We start from the raw sequence: 17,378 nt of genomic DNA on the forward strand, positions 1-17,378 counted from the left end.
TCCTGGTCGTGCCCCTCACGGCATTCAGTACAATGCTTCCTCCTCAAGTCTCTGCCTAGGATTTCTGGCTGTAGGACCTCCTCTTCCCCACGGGCCTTTCTCCCAAGTTTTCTCTCGATGTTATGGTGAGGTGCTGGGGAGAATTCCATGGAAGTTCATCTCCCCTTGGGTGCGAAGGCTCCATAAGAGGCTACTGCTTTTTTTCCCTCTCTCTATCCTTACCTTTGGCACATCCCCCGCTGGATCTGCTCTCCCCTCCTCCCCCTCACCTGCCTATTACTGTCTCAGGTGGACTAAAGAGGGAAGGTGGGGTGGGCACAGGGTGGTGATAGGTAGATGCAGGTAAGAGACATCTTACCTGCATCTACCTATCACTACCCTGTGCCCACCCCGCCTCCCCTCTTTTGTCCACCTATCACTGCTCTGCTTTTCCCTCCTATATATTGAGCTTCACCTTTTCCTATCTTCAGTCCTGAAGAAGGGTCCTGACCCGAAACGTTGACCGCCTGCTTTTCTCCACGGATGCTGCCTGGCCTGCTGAGTTCCTCCAGCATCATCGTGTTTTTCATCTCGATTCCAGCATCTGCAGTCCTTTGTTCCTCCTGAGTGAAATAAAGATGAGTAAGATTACTGAAGTACTAGAAACAAGCCTTAAAATATATTTAAAAAAAATAAATTGGTAAATTGGTTTATTATTGTCACATGTACCGAGGTACAGTGAAAGACTTTGTTTTGCATGCCATCCGTACAGATAATTTCATCACATCAGTGCATTGAGGTATTACAAGGGAAAACAATAACAGAATGCAGAATAGAGTGTTACAGTTACAGAGAAAGTGCAGTGCAGGCAGACAATAAGGTGCAAGGCCAAATCAAGGTAGATTGTGAGGTCAAGAGTCCATCTTATCATACTAGGGAACCGTTCTATAGTCTTTTAACAACAGGATAGAAGCTGTTCTCTAGCCTGGTGGTACGTGCTTTCAGGCTTTTGTATCTTCTGCCCGATGGGAGTGGGGAGAAGAGAGAATGTCCGGGGTGGGTGGGGTCTTTGATTATGTTGTCTGCTTTCCTGAGGCAGCAGGAAGTGTAGACAGAGTCCATGGAGGGGAGGCTGGCTTCCGTGATGTGCTGAGCTGTGTCCACATATCAGTGTCTTGTGGTCTCGGGCAGATCAGTTGCCATACCAACCAGTGATGCATCCGGATAGGATGTGCATCGATAAAATCTGGTGAGGGTCAAAGGGGATGTGCCGAATTACTTTACCCTCCTGAGGAAGTAGAGGTGCTGGTGAGCTTTCTTGGTTGCGGTCGTGTCCGTGGCTGGACCAGGACAGGCTATTGCTGCAAAATGGAAAATTAGTATTTTGTGACCAGTTAATTAAGACTCAACACAATATTGTAATTAGATAAGGTAAAACTTTATAGTTGTCTTACAGTCAAGAACAGTTTTAAATTGATTGAAGTTCTCATCAATTCACTGATTCTGATGTTTATAGATGGGAAACCAGCACCCTGCCTGTGGAGGGGCAGGGAGTCACTTACACAACTTCTAAACTTCTGTGTTAGTCCAAAACTTGCCGACAGATTTCCTCCATTGTGATAGTGAGTCTTGTCAGCTTTACAATTATTCTCACCGTACATTCTCAGGCACTTGTTTCAAGTATAAAACACCTTCGTTAAAATGGAGGGCTGATGAATTGCAAACTAACCCATTAACTTGCTGGCAATGTTTCTTGGGAAGAGTAAATATGTTCAGGCCTGCTAGCAAAGAGCAGGGGTTGGAACTCAGAGCTGCAAAATGTCCACCCTCTTCCAAGGAGGTAAATGTACTTATAAAACATTTCCAGTGATTGCAGAGATTGGTATTCACATTGCTTTATTATTGCGCATGTATTGGTATTGGTTTATTATTGTCACTTGTACCGAGGTACAGTGAAAAACTTGTCTTGCATACCATTTGTACAGATCAATTCATTACACAGTGCATTGAGGTAGTGCAGAGTGCACTGAGGTAGTACAAGGTAAAACAATAACTGAATACAGAGTAAAGTGTAAATTTAAAGGTGTAGAACAATTATAGTAAAGGTAATGAGTTGATCTGCAGACAGCAGCTTCCGACGAGTTGCCACGCTCCGCTGCCATCTTGCAGATGATATGTACTGAGATGCAGTGAAAAGTTTTTGTTTGTGTGCCATCCAGAGAAATCATTCCATACATAAGCACATTGAGATACTCCAAAGGAAAACAGAATGCAGAATATAGTGTTGCAGTTACAGAGAAAGTGCAGTGCATCACCAATAGCCTGTCCTGGTCAAATCATGTAGATGCCACGACCAAGAAAGCTCACCAGCGCCTCTACTTCCTCAGGAGGCTAAAGAAATTCGGTATGTCCCCTTTGACACTCACCAACTTTTATCGACACCATAGGAAGTATCCTATCTGGATGCATCACGGCTTGGTACGGCAACTGCTTTGCCCAGGACCGCAAGAAACTGCAGAGAGTTTTCTTTCTTTTTCAATCTTTTTATTAGTTTTCAAATTAATACAGATTAATATATAACATCAATGTTTGTACATGTAATACAGAGAGATCAGGAGAACAAACATGGATAATCATAAAGAACAATAAAATATAAAAAAAATCTGTAGATCCCACGATCTCTTAGTAAATGAATATAATATAAAAGAAAGGAAAGAAAAAGGTTTATTATATAAATTAAAAAAAATCCCCAAATCAATAAGAAAAATTATAAACAATATATGAAACCAAACTAAACAGAAAAATTTCAAAAAAAAGGGAAAAAAAAAGACTGGACTGAAATTTCTCAGTAGAAACAGAGCAATATTATGTTGTCAACTCCGTTCCTCTAAATTGGAACGTTATTGAAAGGGGATCTACATCATGTGAAAATATTGAATAAATGGACTCCAAATATCTTCAAATTTAATCGAAGGATCAACAGTACCGCTCCTAATTTTTTCCAAGTTTAAACATGATATAGTTTGAGAGAACCATTGAAAAGTAGTAGGGGGTATTGGATCCTTCCATTTAAGCAAAATGGATCGTTTGGCCGTTAATGTAACAAAAGCAATCATACGGTTAGCGGAAGGAGATAAATGGCCAGACTCTATCCTTGGTAATCCAAAACTGCAGAGAGTTGTGGACACAGCCCAGCACTTCACGGAAAGCAGCCTCCCCTCCTTGGACTCTGTCTTTACCTCTTACTGCCTTGGTGAAGCAGCCAACATAATCAAAGACCTCACCAACCCCGGACATTCTCTCTTCTCCCCTCTCCCATCAGGCAGGAGATACAGGAACCTGAGGACACATACCACCAGGCTCAAGGACAGCTTCTATCCCACTGTGATAAGACTATTGAACGGTTCCCTTATACGATAAGATAGACTCTGACCTCATTATCTACCTTGTTGTGACCTTGCACCTTATTGCACTGCACTTTCTTTGTAGCTGTGACACTTTACTCTGTATTCTGTTATTGTTTTTACCTGTACTACATCAATGCACTCTGTACTAACGCAATGTAACTGCACTGTGTAATGAATTGACCTGTACGATTGGTATGCAAGACATGTTTTTCACTGTACCTCGGTACAAGTGACAGTAATAAACCAATACCAATACCAGTGCAGGCAGACAGTAAGGTGCAAGGGCCACGATGAGGTAGATTGGGAGATCAAGAGTTCATCTTTTAGCGTATCAAAAGTCAGTTCAAGAGTCTTATAACAGTAGGATAGAAGGTGTCCTTGAGCCTGGTGGTATGTGCTTTCAAGCTTTTGTATCTTCTGCCTGATGGGAGGGGGGGAGAAGAGAGAATGTCCGGGGTGGGTGGGGTTTTTGATTATGCTGGCTGCTTTACCGAGTCAGCGAGAAGTGTAGACAGAGTCCACAGATTCTGTGATGGACTGGGCTGTGTCTACTACTCTCTGCAGTTTCTTGTGATCTTGGGCACCGCAGTTGCCGCACCAAGTCATGATGCATCTGCAAATGCTGTTGGGATGAGATGGTGAAAAGTGGGAGAGGAATCATGTAGAGCATAAACATCGGTGTGGAATTATTATGCCAAATGGTCTGTTTCTTTGCTGTTAACTCTATACTCAGTGTAGTTTCCTGAAGGGGAACATCTCTAAAGGTCTCTGTCTAGCGATGATTAATCACCCAGTAACAATTGCCCACTACAGCAGTGAGGTGCACAAATGTGGGTCGCATATGTACATACCAGAGATCAGCTCACAGAATCACAGAACAGTGACAGCACAGGAAGAGGCCATTTGGCCTGTCATCCCTGTGCCAGCTCTCTACCAGAGCAAAGACTGGTTTCAATCTCCATCCCTTCATCCATGGCTTTGCAGATGTTCCTCCACCACATACTCATCGAGTTCCCTCTTGAAGGCCACAGCAGGGCCATTTTCTGTTGCTTCCTGTTTCTAAATTGGGATGGGCAGTTAATACAATTATTGGACAAGTTAAACTCGGCAAAGATGACAACGTAGAGTGAGGTCTCTAGACAGCAGCATTAACAGTATGGGATATCACATGACCTCATAAAGGAATATTATGTGCGTACTGACTCAGCTTTGCACCTTATCCTTCCCAGGCAGGTTCAAGGTATCTGACCACATGATAGAGAGAGAACAAGAGGTTCTGAGGCTTAGAACAGTTAGAGGAGGTGACGAGGGAAGAACGCATTCGCAGTTTAAAGAGGGAAGAGAGAAGGCTGTGAGAAACAAGTTAAGCAGTGAGATGGAGCGAAGAGGCAGATTCATGTGACCTTCCCAGACTTAGAGGAGAACCTTCCATTACAACACATAGAAATCCGCCAGCAAGATTCTTTATATTTTATGTTTGAGATATATAAATAGATAGATGGAAAATAAATATTAAATAATCTATACATGCTTTCAGAAATCTTTAATGATATTTTAATTGCATAACTCCCTCAACATCCAATTGGTAACTGGTTTATTATTGACACGTGTACTGAAATACAGTGAAAAGCTTTGTTTGCGTGCCATCCATACAGATCATTCCATATATAAGTACATCAAGGTAGTACAAAAGGAAAAGCAATAACAGAATGCAGAATATAGTGTTACAGAGAAAATGCAGTGCAACCAGACGATAAGATGCAAGGGCCATGACGAGGTAGATTGTGGGGTCAAGAATTCATCTTTATCGTACAAGAGGTCCATTCAAGAGTCAGATAACAGCGGGATAGAAGCTGTCCTTGAGCCTGGTGGTATGTGTTTTCAAGCTTCTGCTCAATGGAAGGGGAGCAGAAGAGAGAGTAACTGGGATGGGAGGTGTATTTGATTACGCTGGCTGCTTTCCCAAGGCAGTGGGAAGTGTAAGGCAAGGGAGAGGAGGCTGGTTTTTGTGATGGATTGCTCTGCATTCATAACTCCCTGCAATTTTTTGTGGGTCCAAGAATCTCGTGGTGCTGTACACCTGAATGTTTTTGCGCTCATTGAGCCTCGGGGGAGTGGGTGGTGAATGGAGGGCTTACTGCAGGAAAAGACAAAAAGCTGGAGGAACTCAGCGGGTCAGGCAGCATCTGTGAGGGAAATGGACAGGTAATGTTTCCGGCCGAGACCCACCATCTGGAAAGCTTACTGTTTCAGGTGCTCAAGCAGTTCGAGACTCGGGGAGGGATCTCAGAACCAAGTTCCCTTGACTTTGTTTTAAAATCTGTCTGTCAAACCTGAGCCTCAGGGGAATGAGATTTTTATTCCTTCTTATTCAGCAGAGACCAAGTAGAAAAATAGGAATGGGGTGTGCTGTTCATTGGGATCTGTCCAGAGAAGATGAAAGCTGAGGAGGCAGTAACTCTGCAAGAGTTTTCCAACAGAGTTGGGGAACTGATGATTCAAAGGAATGCAGATGGTGTCACTGATAAGATGTGAAATTGTTCATTTTCACAGGAAAGGTATACAGGAAGAATATTATTTACATATAGTCATACACTACAGAAACTGGCCCATCATGTCATAGAGGGATACAGCATGGAAACTGGCCCTTCAGCCCATCAAGTCCATGATGGTCATCAACCACTTACTTACATCAATCTTATCTTAATATCTTAATCTCATCGTTTCCCCCAGATTCCACCACTCACGTACAAACTAGGGGCAATTTACAGCGGCCAATTAACCTACCAACCTGCACTTCTTTGGGATGTGGGAGGGAACCGGAGCACCCGGGGGAAACCCAGACGGTCAGAGGGAGAACGTGCGAACTCCACACAGACAGCGCCGGAGGCCTGGATCGAACCCGGGTCTCTGGAGCCGTGAGGCAGTCGCTCTGCCAGCTGTGCCATTGTACCACCCATATCTATGCCAACTATCAAGACTTATCTATACTGATCCCATTTAGCAGGACCTCATCCTGAGCCTTCTGTGCCTTCGTAGTTCAAATGCATGGTGATAGAGATGCAGATGGGGCAAGATGTCCGAATGTATGATTCACCAAAGGCTAGTATGCTGGTACAGCAAGTAATTTGGACAGTTAATAGAATGGTAACGTTTATTGTGGCCAAACTGAATAAGAAAGTAGCAAGCTTATATTTCAATTTTGAGCATTGTTGAGACCACACCTGGAGTACTGCAGGCAGAATCTCATTTATTGAAGGAAAGGTGTGGATGAGTTGGAGAAAAATGCCTGTTTGTCTTCTGAGGAAAGGACTGACGGACTGGGTTTGTATCCTCTGGAGTTTAGAACAGTGAGAGGGGACTTGATTGAAACATACAAGATCTTGAGGGCTCTTGACGAGGTGATGTGGGGAGGATGTTTTCTGTTGTGGGAGACTGTAGAACTGGGGATCACTGTTTAAAAGTGAGGGATTGCCCATTTAATTGGAATTGGTTTATTATTGTCACATGTACTGAGGTACAGTGAAATACTTTGTTTTTCATGCCATCCGTACAGATCATTTCATCACATCAGTGCATTGAGGTAGCACAAGGGAAAACAATTACAGAATGCAGAATAAAGTGTTACAGTTACAGAGAAAGTGCAGTGCAGGCAGACAATAAGGTGCAAGGCCATAATGAGGTAGATTGTGAGGTCAAGAGTCCATTTTATCGTACTAGGTGACCGTTCAATAGTCTTATAAAAGTGGGATAGAGGCTGTCCTTGAGCCTGGTGGTACGTGCTTTCAGGCTTTTGTATTTAAGACAGAGATGGGCTGGAACTTTTTTTTCTCAGAGGTTTGAGCGACTTTGGAACTCAAAGGACGGTGAAAGAAGAGTCTTTGAACTTTTTTAAGGCAGAGGTAGCTTCTTGATGAGAAAGGTGGGGGGCGAAAGATTATCGGGAACGGGGAGTTTGAGGCTTCAATCAGTTTGGCCACGATCTCATTAAATGGAGGAACAACTCAAGCAGTTGAGTTGCCTACTCCTGCTCCTCATTTGTATGACCCTGGAAGTCACAGTAATATTGCTCTCCTTTGCTCGGTACCAAGAGAGTAATCTGCAAGGAGCAAGCTGCCCTCAGGTGAGGGTGACCCTCACCCCTGACCAATCTTTCAAAAATCAGTATCCTGCCACAACTTAGGATGTGGAAGATTTGTAGAGGGTGCAGAAGAGGTTCACCAGGATGCTGCCGGGATTAGAGGGTATGAGCTATAAGGAGAGGTTGGACAAACTTGGGTTGTTTTCTCTGGAGTGTTGGAGGCTGAGGGGAGACCTGATGGAAGTTTATAAAATTATGAGAGGCACAGATAGGGCAGACAGTCAGAATCTGTTTCCCAAGGTAGAAGTGTCAAGTACTAGAGGAAGTACATTTAAGGTGAGAGGGGGAATGTTTAAAAGAGATGTGCGGGGCAAATCTTTTACACAGGAAGTAGTGGGTGCCTGGAACGGGCTGCCAGGGGTGGTGGTGGAGGCAGATACGACAGTGGCGTTTAAGATGCTGTTAGACACATGAGTATGCAGGGAATGGAGGGATATGGATGATGTGCAGACAGAAGTGATTTAGTTTAATTCGGCATCGTGTCGGGCACAGACATCGTGGGCCGAAGGGCCTGTTCCTATGTTGTACTATGATCAATGTTCTATGTAACTCCATTCACACTAACTTCATGGGAAAAGCTTCATTCAGACTTCCCTGGGAATCCCTGTGGGAAATCTTCCTCCCACCCCACCATTTAGAATTGCCCAGCAAGAACACAGAACGGTAGAGGCCCTTTGGCCCACGATGTTGTGCCGACATTTTATCCTGCTCCAAGATCTATCCAACCCTTCCCTCCCACATAGCCCCCCCATTTCTCTATCATTCGTGTGTCTAAGAGTCTCTTAAATGTCCCTAATGTATCTGCCCCCACAACCTCTGCCAGCAGTGCGTTCCATGCACCCACCACTCTCTGTGTAAAAAAACTTACCCCTGACATCCCCCTTATACCTTCCTCCAATCACCTTAAAATTATGTCCCCTTGTGTTAGCCATTGTCGCCCTGGGAAAAAGTCTCTGACTGTCCACTCAATCTGTGCCTCTTATCATCTTGTACACCTCTATCAAGTCACTTCTCATCTTCCTCCTCTCCAAAGAGAAAAGCCCGAGCTCACTCAACCTGTCACGAACCAGCAACAAAAGAAACACACTGAGCATGATTCAGTGTTAAAAACTATTTTATTAATTACTACTTATGATAATACGTAAAATAAAAGTAAAAATGTTAGTATGTTAGAATTCAAAAATGTTAAACCTCGAACGTTAACCCCAAAACTAAACTCTTCGTGTGTGTGTGTGTGTGGCAAAGTCCAAAACTCCCAGTTCCGGAATGGTTCTTAAAGTTCAGTTCCGCAAGTCATAAGGTGAAACATGAGCAAGGGCTTCTTCAACAACCACCGTTGTCTGAAGATAAGATGTAGATGTAGAAAAACATAGAGAGAGTAAATACGAAATCCAAATGTTCCACGATGGAACCCAAACGACACTTCAGTGTTTACTCGGTAGTGACTTCCTCACCCCGAAAGCATCCGAACCGTGGTCGTCCACACACATATACCTGCTTCCTTCTACAGGTCAGCAACAAAGTGAACTCCACCGGATTACTTCCAACTTCCATACATGGATTTCAGTGGCAAACACAGTTATTGTTTCTCATCCATCGATAGAGAAAACAAGCAGGCTGGTGTCTCTCTCCCTTCTCTCTCTCTCTCCTTCTTCTTTTTCTAACCTCTTCAACAACGTCATTACGTCCTTTGTCTTCTATTGATGTAAGCACGCCCCACACACACATACACACACACTCTCTATCTTAAAGGGACTTTCACTGAGTCCGTAACACCTCCCACCTAAAAAAATTTTCCCAAGAAAATTTTAACCGCGCATACAGTTAGTAATGTTAATAATTATCATGCTACACAACTACAGACTATCAGATTAGTACAGATACATGTTTCCCATTTAACATCGAGAAAGACAATCAGCAATCACATTATCTTTGCCTTTAATGTGAGTTATCATGAGATCAAACTCTTGCAAAATTAAACTCCAGTTTAACAGCCTTCTGTTCTTGTTTTTGACTTGGCTCAGAAACACCAATGGGTTATGATCTGTATATACAGTCAATGGTTTCTGAGCGGTGCAAACATATACACTGAAATGTTGCAAGGCTAAAACAAGCGACAGTAATTCTTTCTCTATGGTGGAATAATTCTTTTGATGCTCATTAAATTTCTTTGAAAAGTAAGCTACAGGATGGTCAATATCATCAAGGTCACCCTTCTGCAACAACACAGCTCCTGCAGCTTCATCACTGGCATCTACTGCTAATGAAAATGGCTTTTCAAAGTCAGGTGTTTTGAGCACAGGATGGTAGCATAAAATGGCTTTCAGCTTCTCAAATGCTTCTTGACAAGAATCTGTCCAAACAAACTTTGCTCCCTTCTTCAGAAGATTAGTTAGGGGAAGAGCAATATCAGCAAAATTTTTACAAAATTTTCAATAATATCCAACCATTCCCAAAAATCTTCTAACAGTCCTCGTACCTGTGGGAATAGGGAACTCAGATATTGCTTGAACTTTTGCCTGAACAGGAGCTTGCTTGCCTTGACCTACAACATAACCAAGATACGTCACAGTGGCATGGCCAAATTCACTTTTAGCCAAGTTAACTGTAAGGTTAGCCTTGGAAAGTCTTTCAAACAACCTTTCTAACGCAGAGATGTGATCTTCCCAAGTATCATTCCCAGTCACTAAGTCGTCAATGTAGGCATCTGTATGTTTTAACCCATGAATCACCGAATTAATCATTCTTTGAAATGTTGCCGGAGCATTTTTCATTCCAAATGGCAAAACATTGTATTCATACAATCCAGAAGGGGTTACAAAGGCTGAAATCTCCCTTCCTCTATCTGTTAATGGAACACACCAGTACCCTTTTAATAGGTCAATCTTTGTAAGAAATTTTGCCTTTCCCACTCTATCTATGCAATCATCCACCCTAGGAATAGGGTAAGCATCTGACTTTGTTACAGCATTCACTTTCCTGTAATCTGTGCAAAATCTAACAGTTCCATCAGGTTTAGGTACAATAACACAGGGCAAACTCCAGTTTGAAGTTGAATGTCTAATAATATCATTTTCCAACATGTATTTTATTTCCTGATCAACAAGTTTACTTTTTTCCACATTCATTCGATATGGGTGTTGTTTGATTGGTTTTGCATCCCCAACATCAACATCATGGGTAATTATCGATGTTCTGTTTGGAACATCTGGGAACAGATTTTTAAATTTTAAAATTAATTCTCTCATCTGTTGTTTTTGTGAAACTTGTAAATGGTCCAACTTCGTTTCAAGGTTCTCCATGATATTTTGGTTTTTTAGTTTCGATGGAACAATATTGGGTCTAAATTGGCCTTCCTCAACATCAACATCAGGCATTCTAGAAACAACCTTTACACCATCCACCAAGGCCACAACTGAATCCCTCTCATAATAAGGTTTTAGCATGTTTACATGACAGAGTTGTGTTTTCTTGCGTCTATCTGGTGTTTTGATTATATATGTTAAATCAGTCACTCGAGATTCAATAACATAGGGTCCAGAAAAACGAGATTGCAAGGGATTATTTTGGCTAGGGAAAAATACCAACACCTTTTGCCCCACTGCGAATGTCCTAGGCCGAGCACGTCTATCAAAATATGTCTTCATTCTTATCTGGCTGGTCTTCAAATTCTCTCTCGCTAGCTGGCAGACTCTCTCCAACCGAGTTTTAAATTTTTGGACATAGTCCAACAGACTCAAGTGCACTTCCTCATTAACCCATTGCTCTCTCAACAACTCCAAAGGTCCTCTCACCCTATGTCCAAATACAAGCTCAAACGGACTAAATCCTATTGACTCTTGGATTGATTCTCTAACGGCAAACAAAAGTAAATGGATACCTTCGTCCCAATCCTTGGTGTTTTCAAAGCAATAAGTCTTCAGCATATTTTTGAGAGTAGAATGAAATCTCTCCAGAGCTCCTTGAGATTCTGGGTGATATGCAGATGATACAATCTGCTTTGCTCCCAGCTCATAGACTATTTGTTGAAAAATTTTTGACATAAAATTACTACCTTGATCAGATTGGATTTCTTTTGGCAAACCAAACAAGGTAAAAAATTTTACAAGAACCTTTGACACCGTCTTGGCCTTAATATTTCTAAGGGGTATTGCCTCTGGAAATCTAGAAGTGGCACACATGATGGTTAACAAATACTGATTTCCAGTCTTAGACTTTGGTAATGGACCAACACAGTCCACAATCACCTTCGAAAAGGGCTCCCCAAAAGCAAGAATTGGCTTCAAAGGAGCCACAGGGGGTTTTTGATTTGGTTTACCTACCATCTGACATGTGTGGCAGGTTCGACAAAACATCACCACATCTTTTCTCAAACCAGGCCAATAGAATTGTTTCAAGATCTTCCCTACAGTTTTATTCACACCAAAATGACCACCCAAAGGCATACTATGGGCCAGGTTTAAAATCTCATCCCTATAAACTTTTGGAACAACAACCTGATGAATAACTTCCCATTCCTCATTAACAGGAACATGAGGAGGTCTCCATTTCCTCATTAACACTCCATTTTTGACATAGTATCCAATTGGCACTTTTTCAATCTCCTCACATGAGAGAGCTTTTTCTTTCAATTCTGTCACCTCAGGGTCCTTTGTCTGTTCCACCATAAAATCCTTCCTCGACAAAGACAAATCTTTAAATTCAGGCTCACTATAAGGATGTTGATCCTCCAGTGAAGACAGAAAAGTCTCAGATAAGGCATCATAATTTTCTTCCTGTTTAGGACTGTCACAAGGAACTACATCAGACTGCACCGGACTGTCTGTCTTGGCTAATTCTTTAGCTCTAGCTCAAGTCACCGCACATGATGGGTAAACATCTGGATCATTCTCAGACTCATCAATCCTTGGTTTGGTTGTTAACCGTACCACAGGAACAATTTCTCCATCTGCAAGGTCATTTCCCAATAACAAAGAAACTCCTTCCACTGGCAACCTAGGTCTTATCCCTATCTCGACTGGTCCTTCTACGAACTTTGACTTTAAAATCACCCTGTGTAAAGGGACAGACATGGTGTCACCTGTAACGCCTCGTACTAGATTTACTTCACCAGTGTCACTTTCTTCTCCAAAATTTAAAACACTGTCCAGCAAGAGAGATTGACCAGCCCCAGTATCTCTAAGAATTTTCACTGGCACCTGGGGTGACTCATCATTCAGTGAAACAAAACCCTCTGATACATACGAAAGGAATTCTTTTCTCACCTCCTCCACTTTTCCGCTTTTACCTCTTGCAGTGACTGATCTTTAACAGCATCTCCTAAACCTTTATGATTTTTAATTGCCTGAAAGCAAGCATTGGGCACAGCTTCCTTCTTTTTCTTCAAAAGGGCACAATTAGATATCACATGGCCAGGTTTCCTACAGTAATAACAAGTATGCTCAACAGGTTTCTCCAGCCCTGGCTTCTTTTCATCTTTCCTTTTTGATTACCTCCCAATTTAATCTCTGGTTTACCTGGATTGTCCTTGTAACTCTTTTGAAAGGTTTTAGATTGTCCCTATTTGGATTTATGGGTTAAAGCATAATCATCTGCCAACCTAGCAGTTTCTTGTAAAGTTTCCACTGCCTTTTCATTTAAATATGTTGTTAATTCAGCTGGAACACATCTTTTAAAGTCTTCCACTAGTATCAATTCTTTCAATTTATCAAAATCCCCATCTACATTTTTAGCCATGTACCATCGTTCAAAACATATTCTCTTTCCATTGGCAAATTCCATATGTCTGATCTGCAGATTTCCTCAAATATCTGAATTTTTGTCTATAAGCCTCAGGGACCAATTCATAGGCCTTCAATATAGCTTGTTTTACCTTGGTATAATCAGCTGCATCCTCAGCAGACAAAGCAGAATAAGCTTTTTGAGCTTTACCTTTAATCACACTCTGTACCATAAGAGCCCATCCTTTCCTTGGCCAGTTTGAACTCACAGCAACCTTTTCAAAATGTTGGAAATACTAATCAACCTGATCTTCTTCAAAAGGAGGGACTAATCGAACCTCCCTGCTGGCTGAAAAACCATCATCAGAATCAGATTCCAAACTCTTTCGCTTCATTTGTAACTCATGCTGCCTCTGTTTCTCCTTCTCCTCACTATCCAGCTCCATCCTCTTCAATTCCATCTGCTTCATTGCTAGATCAGCCTCTATCTTCATCTGAGTTATCTTTTGTTCAGTCTCTAATTTCTTTTGTTCGGCCTCTAATCTCTTTTCCTCTTGTTCGGCCTCTAATCTCTAATCTCTTTTCAACCTCTATCTTTAACTGGGTTTGTTCTCGTTCGGCCTCTATCTTTAACTGGGTCTGTTCTCGTTCAGCCTCTAATCTTTGCCAGCTGCACCTGTGCCTCATAAGACATGCTCTCCAATCCAGGCAGCAGCCTGGTAAATCTCCTCTGCACCCTCTCTAAAGCCTCCACATCCTTCCTATAATGAGGTGACAATGATGGGTAATGGGATCGTGATGGGTAAACTACAATTATCTTTACATTCCCTGGCAAGGGAGGAGAAAAATACAATCGTTATTTTCTTTCCTAATTGATGGCCATTATTAACTTTACGCCAGGAATTTTTGACTGAGAAGATCTACCTCTCCCATCATCTTGCTCGTGATCAAAATTTGATTCGTGATCTCCCTGGGTTACATTTAAAGAAATGTCATTGGAAGAAGTAAGCAGCACAAAGCCGGTGTCCAGAGACTTTGAGCACAGAGTCTTCTGTGGCACCCACCTCTCAGATGGTGTCAGCAGCTCCGCTGGGAACGAGGGAACTTGCATCTTGACTCTGCCTCTGTTTATTGCTTCCACTGACCGGCTTATGAGCAGGGCTTGAATTGTCTGGCTTTTTGTTTCTGGGTTTGCAGGAGAAGACAGAGAGACCACGCGAGAGGACACGCAGGTTTGGGCTGAGGGTGAGCAGCGACAGAACAGTGGAAGTGAACCGGAGGAGAAAGGCCGAGTCCATCACGTTCAACACTGGTGCCAGAGAAGTGAGTGAGCTCACCTGCTACAGTAAGGCAGGAAGCAAGAGAATCAGGGTTATTATCACTGACCTACGTGACGTGAAATTTGTTGTTTTGTGGCAGCAGCACAACGCAAAGGCATAAAATTACTATAAGTTACAAAAATCAATAAATAGCGCAAAAAAAAGGGATAATGAGGTGATATTCATGGGTTCATGGACCATTCAGAAATCCGATGGTGGAGGGGAAGAAGCTGTTTTTGAATCGTTGAGTGTGGGTCTCCAGGTTCCTGTACCTCCTCCCCGATGGTAGTAATGAGAAGAGGTCATGTCCCAGATGGCGAGGGTCCTTAGTGATGGATGCTGCCTTCTTGAGGCACTGCCTCTCGAAGATGTCCTTGATGGTGGGGAAGGTTGTGCCCGTGATGGAGCTGGCTGAGTCTACAACCCTCCGCAGCCTCTTGCGATCCTGTACATTGGAGCTATAGATGCACAAGTAGGTCAGGCAGGATCTGTGGAGAGTTAACATTTCAGGTCAATGACCCTTCATCAGAACCAATCAAGTCAACCTGTTGTCTACCAAGCTGAAGACCATGGTTAGGGGAAGGATGTTCCTTAGTGTGCTGGTTGGCTCAGATCCTGGGCACTTACAACAAGGCTGCACACAAGCCACCTAAGAAATGTAGAAGATGTCTGAAGGAGAAGATGGAGCTTGCTTGGATTAAGCCTATCAGCTCCATATTGGACACCAAATGGGAAACTTACGTCTCTGCTCGATACATGGTGAAGGTCAACAGGGAAATAGATGGAGGCAGTTGGGATGAGGAAAGGGGCAGTGCACATGCCCCTGTTACATCAATGGTGCTGAGGTCAAGAGGGTTGAGAGCTTCAAGTTCCTAGGAGTGAACATCACCAATAGCCTGTCCTAGTCCAACCATGCAGATGCCATGGCCAAGAAAGCTCACCAGTACCTCTACTTCCTCTCTACCAGGCATGTCCCCTTTGACACTCACCAATTTTTATCAATGCACCATAGAAAGCATCCTATCTGGATGCATCATTTGGTATGGCAACTGCTGTGCCCGGGACTGCAAGAGACTGCAGAGAGTTGTGGACACAGCTCAGCACATCATGGAAACGAGCCTCCCCTTCATGGACTCTGTTATACCTCTCGCTGCCTTGGTAAAGCAGCCAGCATAATCAAAGACCCCACCCACCTGGGTCATTCTCTCTTCTCTCCCATCAGGCAGGAGCCTGAGGGCACATACCACCAGGCTCAAAGACAACTTCTATCCCACGATGATAAGACTATTGAATGATTCCCTAGTACGATGAGATGGACTCTTGACCTCACAATCTACCTCATTATGACCTTGCACCTTATTGTCTACCTGCAATGCACTTCCCTGTAGCTGTAACATTTTACTCTGTATTCTGTTATTGTTTTTACCCTGTACTACCTCAATGCAGTGTGTAATGAATTGATCTGTAGGAACGGTATGCAAGACAAGTTTTTCACTTTACCTTGGTACAAGTGACAACAATAAACCAATACCAATACCTCCTCAGGCCAGAGGCAGTGGTGCTCCCTTGTGGAAGCCTTTGGACGCAGTTGAGGCATGAGGGGTTGATTGACTGACTTTCTGTGGGCTGATAGTCACAAGATGATGAGGCCTCTCCTTATAATCTTTGACAACCTTCTTCACTGTTCACCGCACTGCCAATAATTGGTGTCATCCACAAACTTACTAATCAGGCCACCTACATTCTCATCCAAATCATTAATATAGATGACAAACTACAGGGGACCCAGCACCGATTCCTGTGGCACTCCAATGGTCACAGGCCTCCGAATTGACAAACAACCTTCCATTATCACCCTCTGACTCCTTCCACCAAGTCAATTTTGTATCCAATTGGCTAGCTCACCCTGGATCCCATGTGACCTCACCTCCCAGACCAGCTACAATTTGGGACCTTGTTAAAAGCCTTGCTAAAGTTCACATAGACAACTTCAACCACCCTGCCCTCATGTATCCTCTTGGTTGCCTCTTCACAAAACTCAGTAAAATTCAAGAGACACGATTTCCCTTGCACAACGCCATACTGACTATCCCTAATCAGTCCTTGCCTTTCCAAATGCAGATAGATCCTGTCTCTCTGCATCCCCTGCAGTAACTAACCCACCATTGATGCGAGGCTTACCGGCCTGTAGTTCCCTGGATTGTCTTAAATAAAGGAACAACATCAGCCACCCTCCAGTATTCCAGTACCTCATCTATTGCTGAGGAAGATACAAATATTTCTGCCAGGTCCCCAGCAATTTCATCCCTTGCTTCCCACAACGTTGTAGGATACACTAGGTCAGGCCCCGGGGACTTATCCATCTTTATTCACCTCAAGTCCCCCATCACGTCATAATATCAAAGTGTTTCAGGACATCACTGTTCTCTTCCCTGAATTCCATGCCCTTCTCTATAGTAAATACAGACTAAAAGTATTCATTTAAGACCTCACCCATCTCCCGTGGCTCCACACAGGCAACCACACACGGATGACCTGATGGAGGTATATAAAATCATGAGGGGCATGACAGGATGAAAGCACATAGATCTGTTTCCCAGGGAGGGGGTGCTATAAACAAGAGGGCATAGGTTTAAGATCAGAGGCGAGAGATTTAAAAGGGGCATCAGGGGAAGCTTCTTCACGCAAAGGGTGGTGCGTATTTGGAATGAGCTGCCAGAAATAGTGGTTGAGGCAGGCACATCAGCAACATTTAAAAGCCATCTAGATAAGTACATGGATAGGAGAGGTTTAGAGGGCTATGGGCCAAATT

General features: G+C 43.1%; 1 protein-coding gene across 7 annotated transcripts in view; it reads left to right on the forward strand.

Annotated features, from left to right (window-relative positions):
- Positions 1–17,378, forward strand: part of ttll7 (tubulin tyrosine ligase-like family, member 7) — a 215,743-nt gene that overhangs the window by 146,050 nt on the left and 52,315 nt on the right. For all 7 annotated transcript variants that reach the window (XM_052010663.1, XM_052010662.1, XM_052010668.1 and 4 more), the window contains one exon: positions 14,445–14,570. In XM_052010663.1, coding sequence (XP_051866623.1) covers positions 14,445–14,570 — 126 coding nt within the window. The remainder of the gene's footprint in view (positions 1–14,444; positions 14,571–17,378) is intronic.

Source organism: Pristis pectinata, chromosome 3 (assembly GCF_009764475.1).
Source record: "Pristis pectinata isolate sPriPec2 chromosome 3, sPriPec2.1.pri, whole genome shotgun sequence".
NCBI classification, from domain to species: Eukaryota; Metazoa; Chordata; class Chondrichthyes; order Rhinopristiformes; family Pristidae; genus Pristis; species Pristis pectinata.